Raw genomic sequence first — 9,117 nt, forward strand, 5'->3', positions numbered from 1 at the left:
AGTGGAACAATAATAATCAGAACAATCAAAACGGTCAATGGAACAACAACAACCAGAACGGTCAAGGTAATCAGAACAATCAGAACGGTCAATGGAGTAACAACAACCAGAACGGTCAAAATAATCAGAATAATCAATGGAGCAATAACAATCAAAACAATCAGCAGAACAATCAATGGAACAACAATAATAATCAGAACAGCAATAACCAGAACAATCAGTGGAGTAATAACAACCAAGGTAGTCAAAGCAGTCAGAATAATCAATGGAGTAGCAGCAATCAGAACAGTCAAAGCAGTCAGAATAATCAGTGGAATAACAACAATCAAGGAAGTAGTCAAAACAACCAATGGAGCAATCAGAACAATCAGAATAATCAGAACAATCAATGGAGCAACCAGAACAATCAGAATAATCAAAACAATCAGTGGAACAACCAGAACAATCAGAATAACCAGAACAATCAATGGAGCAACCAGAACAATCAGAATAACCAGAACAATCAGTGGAATCAGAATAATCAGAACGGTCAAAATAATCAGAACAATCAGTGGAACAATAACAATCAGAATAATCAAAATCAGAATAATCAAAACAATCAGAATAATCAGTGGAATCAGAATCAAAACAATCAGAATCAGAATCAGAATCAGAATAACCACAACAACAATCAGAGCAGTCAAAGCAGTCAATCGAGTAGTAGCACTAGTAGTAGTAGCAGTAGCAGCAGCAGCAGCAGCAGTAGTAGTAGTACTAGTAGCAGTAGCAATCAAACCAGCCAGAGTAGTCAAAACAATCAAAACAACAACAATCAGAACAATCAATCCAGCAACAATAATCAGAGCAATCAGTCAAGCAGTAGCAATCAGTCTGGCAGTAATCAGAGCAATCAATCCGGTGGTAGCAATCAAAGCAATCAGAGCAGTCAGTCGAGCAGTAACAATCAGAATAATCAGTCTGGCAGTAACCAGAACAATCAATCCAGTGGAAACAGTCAAAGCAATCAGTCGAGCAGTAACACTCAATCCAGTGGTAGCAATCAAAGTGGTCAGAGCAATCAGTCAAGTAGTAGCAATCAAAACAATCAATCCAGCGGTAGCAACCAGAGCAATCAGTCAAGCAGTAACAATCAGAGTAATCAGTCTAGCAATAATCAGAACAATCAATCCAGTGGTAGCAATCAAAGTAGTCAGAGCAATCAGTCGAGTAGTAGCAATCAATCCAGCGGTAGCAACCAGAGCAATCAGTCGAGCAATAACAATCAGAGTAATCAGTCAAGCAGTAACCAGAACAACCAATCCAGTGGTAGCAATCAAAGTAATCAGAGCAATCAGTCGAGCAGTAGCAATCAAAACAATCAATCCAGTGGTAGCAATCAGAGCACTCAGTCGAACAGTAACAATCAGAACAATCAGTCTAGCAGTAGTCAGAACAATCAATCCAGTGGTAGCAATCAGTCAAGCAGTAGTCAGAGTAATAACAACCAGAGCAATCAGTCTAGCAGCAATCAGAATAACCAGTCAAGTAATAATCAAAACAATCAGAATAATCACAATCAAAGCAATCAGACCAGTACTCAAGGTAGCCAGAACAATCAATCCAACAACAACAACCAGAATAGCCAACCGAGTAGCAGTAATAACAACCAAAGCAATCAATCCAGCAGCAACAATCAAAGTAATCAGAATAATCAATCGAGCGGTAATCAGAACAATCAGTCGAGCAGCAACAATCAAAACAATCAATCTAACAATAGCAACAGTGAAAGCTCCAGTAATTCACAATCAAATAATAATAACAATCAAATAAACAACCAACAATCCAACAACAACAATGAACAAACAAGTAATCAACAATCCAATAACAACAGCAATAATAGTCAATCCAATAACAACAATCAAGCAACGACCACTGCACAAGCCACTACTACACAAACCACTGAAATGCCAACTACACTACCACCAACAACACAAGCAACGACAACAGTAGTTTCAGAACTACAATCATCATCAACTGAAGCATCAACCACACAACACACTACTACACAAGCACAAACCACACAAGCTTCATCCACCGAAGCTACAAATACACAAGCATCTACAGAAGCACAAACTACACAAGCACCTGTCACACAAGTTTCATCTAGCGAAGCTACCACCATGCCAGCTTCAGCTACAGAAGCACAAACAACACAAGCACCACCAACACCAGCTTCAACCGAAGCTCCAACTACACAAGCACCAACTACACAAACACCAATCACACAAGCACCAACAACTCAAGCATCTAGCACACAAACTTCATCTACCGAAGCTCCTACAACTCAACCTCCATCCACAGAAGGTCCATCCTCACAAGCACCAACCACAGCGGCACCCTTCACAGAAGCTTCAGCAACGGAAACATCATCGACACAAGACACTACAACACAAGCACCCATCACAGAAACACAAACCACACAAGCACAGTCATCGGAAGCACCAGCAAGCACTCAAGACACCACAAGCACCACACAAGCTCCTGCTACAGAAGCACCAATCACAACACAGGAGGCTACAGTCGCTCCAGCAACCACAGCGGAGCCTTCAACCACCACACAAACCACTACCACAACAACAACCACCACACAATCCACCATGATGATCTCGCAATCCATGACAACTTCAGCAACCTCGACTGAGTCTGTCACTATGTCTCCCACAGATACCACAGCAGCTCCGTCACAGGCAACCGAAGACAACACCAACCCAGATCAAAACGAAGTTCAAACCACGGCAAGCACTACGGCTGCAACCACTACCGCGTCCAGCTCGCAGCACACAACTGCCGCACCGGCTTCGTCTTCGTCATCGTCATCGGGCAGTTCACCGGCCTGTACCGGCGATGGCTTCATGGGTGATCCGAACGACTGCCAGAAGTTCTACCGCTGCGTGGACAACGGAAAGGGTGGCTATACCAAGTACGACTTCAAGTGTAGCGACAACACGGTTTGGGACGATAGCATTCAGAACTGTAACCATGCGTGGGCAGTACAGGACTCGAAATGCGGACAGGGAATGTCGCAGGGTTCGGGAGCTGGTGGACCACAGGGATCTGGAAGTGGTAACCAAGGTCCGAGTGGTCCCAGCAACAATAACCAAGGTCCAAGTGGTCCCAGCAACAATAACCAAGGTCCGAGTGGTCCCAGCAACAACAACCAAGGTCCAAGTGGTCCCAGCAACAATAACCAAGGTCCGAGTGGTCCCAGCAACAACAACCAAGGTCCGAGTGGTCCCAGCAACAACAACCAAGGTCCGAGTGGTCCCAGCAACAACAACCAAGGTCCCAATGGTCCAAGTGGCCCTAACGGCCCCGATGGTCCCAATGGTCCGAGTGGCCCTAATGGTCCTGATGGTCCAAATGGTCCTAACGGTCCTGGCGGTCCAAGTGGTCCAAATGGCCCAGATGGTCCCAACAATAACAACCAGGGTCCTGATGGCCCCAACAATAACAACCAAGGTCCCAACGGTCCGAACAACAACAACCAAGGTCCCGATGGCCCCAACAACAACAACCAAGGTCCAAGCGGTCCCAACGGTCCAGACGGTCCCAACGGTCCAGGTGGTCCCGATGGTCCCAACGGTCCAAATGGTCCTAACGGTCCAGGTGGCCAAGATGGTCCTAACGGCCCAAGCGGACCTAACGGTCCCGATGGCCCCAACAATAACAACCAAGGTCCCGACGGCTCTAATGGAAATGGACAAGGTCCTAGCGGCCCAGATGGACCCAACGGACCCAATGGCCCCAGTGGTCCAAATGGTCCCAGCAGTGAAGGACAAGGCCCGGACAGTGCAACTGAAGGACCCAACGGGCAACAGCAGTCCAACACAACGCAGTCAACTTATCCGCCCTGTCAGCAAACCACAACAACCGCTGCACCAGCCGTACCAGCTGGATCGAACGGAGTCTGCGAACGCGAAGGCTTCATGGAGCATGAATCCAACTGCAAGAAATTCTATCGCTGCGTGGATAACGGAAACGGCGGCTACACTCGGTACGAGTTCAACTGCGGAGCTGGCACTGTTTGGGATAATGACATTCTGGCCTGCAACCACCCGGATTCGGTGAACTCCAAGTGCGGCAATGGAAACGGAGGTCGCCCCGAGGGCGGAAGCCCATCTGGACCGGGTAACACTTATCTACCACCGGAGCCATCGAGCACCACTGAAGCAATGTCGTCTTCCTCGGAAATGGCCACTGAAGGTCAGACCACCGCTAGCGGAGTAGACAGCACCAGTGAAGCTCAGCAAATGACTACCGAAGGTTCAACGGCAGGCCAAGAGGCAACAACCGCCGCTGGTCAGGAAACTACTGCTGCTGCTGGCCAGGAAACTACCGAAGCTCCAAAAGAAGAAACAACGGCAGCAGGACAAGAGTCTACAACCGCTGCTCCAGCTGAACAAACCACAACTGCAGCTAGCCAAGAAACGACCACATCTTCTAGTCAGGAAACCACAGCAGCTATGATGCAGGAATCCACCACTGGACAACCAGCTGAAAGCACCACTCAATCTGGAGAAACTTCCACCACAGAAACCTCCGAGCAAACTACTGAAACTCAAGCAGCTACCACTCTTTCGCCCGAAGGATGCAACTCCGAAGGATTCATGCCCCACGACAAAGATTGCAAGAAATTCTACCGATGCGTTGACAACGGAAAGGGTGGCTACCAGAAGTACGAATTCACCTGTGCCGAAGGAACTGCTTGGGATCAAAGCATCCAGGCTTGTAACTACGAATACGAAGTTCCCAACTGCGGAGCCGACAGCCCACCGGAACCTTCTCCAGAACCGGACTCGCAGAGCACTCAGTCGCCTCCTGATTCGGAGAATCAAATGACAACAACAACAGCCGCAGCGGAAAGCACTATGCAAGTTCAGGAATCCACCACATCGGCTGCTGCACAGGAGACTACGACATCTGCCGCTCAAGAAACGACATCAGCCGCTCAGGAGACTACAACAACTGCTGCTCAGGAAACTACGACAACTGCTGCTCAGGAGACTACGGCAGCTGCTGCTCAAGAAACGACAACTGCCGCTCAAGAAACTACGACGGCTGCCGCTCAGGAAACCACGACAGCTGCTGCTCAAGAGAGTACGACAACTGCCGCTCAGGAAACTACCACAGCTGCCGCTCAGGAAACTACGACAGCTGCCGCTCAGGAGACTACGACAGCTGCCGCTCAGGAAACTACAACTACTGCAGCTCAAGAAACGACTACCGCAGCCGCGCAGGAAACAACTACAGCAAGTCAAACAACATCAGCCGAGGCAATGACCACAACTGGCGCACCCCAAGAAACTACCACCGGTGGTGCAGCGGAAAGCACCACCACTTCCGAAGAAAAACAGGAAACGACCACTCAGGCCGCCGAAGGTACTACAACCGCTCAGGAAATGACAACCAGTCAACCATCCAGCAGCGGTGAGTGCACTTCGGAAGGATTCATGGGTGACCCGAACGACTGCAAGAAGTTCTACCGATGCGTAGACAATGGAAAGGGTGGCTACACCAAGTACGACTTCACTTGCGGCGATGGAACGGCTTGGGATCAGGAGCTGCAGACATGCAACCACGCAAATGTCGTTGAGATGTGCGGCGGTCAATCGACAGGTAACAACAATCAAGCGTCCTCATCCACTACTGCTTCTTCTACTACCACAGATTCATCATCATCATCTAACCCTACCACTTCTGCACCTCCCTCTTCTACTACTTCCTCAAGCACCACTCCCACTAACACTCCCTCTTCCACAAGCATGACTTCCTCTTCCTCAAGCATGCCAACCTCCTCACCAAGCATGACAAGTTCTTCTACCGCCGCAACGTCTAACGCTTCCACCACAAGCATGCCATCATCAACAACTAGTCCAACCCCGGTCAACTGTACCGAGGCAGGCTTTTTCCCGAACCCTGATGATTGTACCAAGTTCTACCGGTGCGTCGATTGGGACGGAATGGGTGAAAACTTCTCCGTGTTCCACTTCGACTGCCCGGAGGGTACAATTTGGGATCCCAGTGTAAATACGTGCAACCATGCGGACAGTGTCTCGCCTCCGAGAGATTGCTCCCCTCGAACGACGATGATGTCATCTGAGTCGCCTGCAACCACCGAATCCATGTCAATGACAAGCACAGAACCTACAACCTCCTCTGTTACAGGCGAGCCCAGCGCTACGACAACGAATGCTCCGGACATGGAAACTACCACCGCTGGCCAGGAAGCGACTACGCAAGCAGGCCAGGAAACAACCACTTCGGGAGGTGGTGAAGGTACCACCATGGGTGGACAAGAAACCACGATGCAACCGGATCAAGAAACTACCACTCAAGGATCTCAGATGACTACCACGGGTGAGCAAATGACTACGCAGGAGTCTACTGAAGCTACGACTCAAGCAGCGGCCGAAACAACGACTCAAGCAGCTGCTGAAACAACCACGCAAGCTGCCGCTGAAACTACGACCGCAGCAGCTGCCGAAACTACGACTCAAGCAGCTGCCGAGACTACGACTCAGGCTGCCTCGGAAACAACTACCGAAGCTGCCGCCGAAACTACCACGCAAGCAGCTGCTGAGACTACCGAAGCAGCCCAAGAAACCACCACGCAAGCTGCCACCGAACCAGCGGAAGAAACAACGGCACAGCCTACGGAAGGAACCACTCAGGCAGCGCAGGAAACTACGACCTCAGCAATGGCAACCGAGTCCCAAACCGATTCGGCTACCGAGCCGGCTGCAATGGAAACCACCACCCAAGGCACCCAAAAGCCACCATCGTCCGGTTCAGGAGACTGCCCTCCAGTCGATGAAGGCCAAGCCCGATTCGTCTGCCCAACTGGATTCCGCAGACATCCCCAGGACTGCAACATGTTCTACCAGTGCACGCAAAAACCGAACAGCATGGACTACAGCATAGTGGTGTTCAGCTGCCCGAACTCGACCGTCTACCACGAGGAAGGAATCCAGTGCAACGAACCCGCCGAAGGAGATGAACAGTGTCAGGCGCCTAGCATGCGATTCCTGCGCAGTGCTATGGGCCCACAGGTCCAAGTCGTAAGCTTACTCAGTCGCATAACTTTCCTATTGAACTACCATTAACCAACACTTTCACTTTCCCCCATTTCAGATGCAACTGCGATCGACGAAACCGCTCTGCCCAGCAGAGGGTCACTTCGCGTTGGATGATCAGAAGTGCAGCTCGACGTTCGTGCGCTGCATGGCCGGCGAAGGCCGAAGCGACGGCACTCTGCAACCGAGCATGTACCGCTGTCCGAAGGGCTACATCTACTGGAGCGTCAGCCGGCGCTGCGAACGGGTAGCCAAGGTACCCGAATGTCAGAACGCGCGGATGCAGGAACGATCCGAACTGCCCGTCGAGTGGATCAACATCGGCAACCGACGTAGAAGTTTGTTCTGAGCTGTTGCGCATGCCGAGCGAAACGATTAGTCAACGACGACCTTCCCAGACGATAACGAAACGACGAGACGTAACCCTAGTGCGATAAGCAATCTAGCCTCTAGGGATTTTAGATGTAACTTACTATAGCCTGTTACTAGACATTGCTGCCACCAACAGGACTGATAACTAGTAACGACCTTCCGTGGATCAATAGCTCACAATCGAGGAACGCACAAGCATTCCCCGCATTCCTCGACAAGACTCGAACTCAGTACAAGGTAACAAGAGAGAGACACAAGTGACATGTGCGACATCTATCTAGTTCTAGTCAGAAAGATGTCATAATTTTAGAGTAACGCAGGTAACGCCACTCGAAAGCCATATCCGCACGATCCCAGACAATTCCAGAACTTTTAAAGTGAGGTTATAAGTCAATCTATTCCCCCCCAATATAGGTATTTATTATGTGTGTAAATATCTGCTCGCAGGAGCAATGCAGTAAGAAGTAAGTTGATAGGATTCAAATTTCAATGCGCATCATTCGCATCCAGTTCGTGGTATATACGAAGAAATTAAACAGGTCTGTTCCGCACAGTAGAGCTGTGCCACACAACCCGTCGGCCAAAATCTTTTCTTGCAAACGAGCCTCTCTTGCTCCGAATGACGTCGAGCAGAAGAGAGTTGATTGTTGATTGTTTTCGAGAGAAAGATGCCGCTTCGTGTAAGGGATACGAAGAAAGGGAACGGCCTTCGTCCATGAACTATTTACGAATGGTGTGATAAGTGTTTCGAAAGCCGTCCACACTAGTTCGTAAGGCAATGACTTAGAATAAATGTAATTTATTGTAAAAAAAAATCGGGTTTCGTTATTGGTTTATGAGAAACATCCAGATAACTTGCCTCAAGCCGAAGACGAGACGACACTAGCCAGGAGGTTGCGCTTACTGGCATACATCGCAGAGCTCAACCGGAACTGTGCCACTATAACTATGGCGGCTCTTTTGCAGGCATAATCAACCAAAGGTAAGCTCAAAATCTCATTCACTCCTCCACAACTACGATGGGATGGCTGCAGTAAATGCCACTTCTTCTATCGATTCACCGTAGACCTCCATTCTGTAAGTAACTTCTGAGAATCTTGTACAGGTACCCAGATATCCGCAGACGCAGAAGTGCATCACCAATAGCCGCCCAACTGGCGCAATTGAACGCGTTCCTTATATCCAGAGTCACTGCTGCACAGTAGCGAATCCCCCTCCTCTTACGCTGGAGCGCTATATCGGCTGCCTTTGTAATCGACAGGAGACCATTTACACCCTTTTCGATAACCTTCTCCGCCGTCGTCATCAAAGATTTTGGTCTATATGCCGATGGGTCTCCGGGTGATTTCTCTGCCTTCGGCAATAGTACCAACCTCTGCCTTTTCCAAACCTCTGGGAAAGGAAGGCCAAGTACTAGGATCACGTGCAGAAAATGCGCCTCGATTATCCCCATTACACCTCTTGTCTTGACCATAACGATCCTGTAGACATCACCCCACGGATTCGCATTGGCGTTCTGACAGATACCCTGAAAACAAGCCTTTTGCGTGCCCTTATCTCAGTCTTCAGCGCGACTATGAAAGCGGCGAACACCTCCCGCCGTTCGTTTCTCTCTTCCTTAGTTCATGCTCGC

At 49.3% G+C, this 9,117-nt stretch overlaps 1 protein-coding gene across 1 annotated transcript in view; it reads left to right on the forward strand.

Moving 5' to 3' along the window:
• Window positions 1-8,299, forward strand: part of LOC109398209 (mucin-19-like) — a 9,106-nt gene extending 807 nt beyond the window's left edge. The window contains exons 2-3 of the mRNA XM_062859959.1: window positions 3-7,097; window positions 7,171-8,299. Of these exons, the coding sequence (XP_062715943.1) occupies window positions 3-7,097; window positions 7,171-7,461 (7,386 nt within the window). The 3' untranslated portion in view covers window positions 7,462-8,299. The remainder of the gene's footprint in view (window positions 1-2; window positions 7,098-7,170) is intronic.
• The last annotated feature ends 818 nt before the right edge of the window (window positions 8,300-9,117 follow it).

Source organism: Aedes albopictus, chromosome 1 (assembly GCF_035046485.1).
Source record: "Aedes albopictus strain Foshan chromosome 1, AalbF5, whole genome shotgun sequence".
Lineage (NCBI taxonomy): Eukaryota > Metazoa > Arthropoda > Insecta > Diptera > Culicidae > Aedes > Aedes albopictus.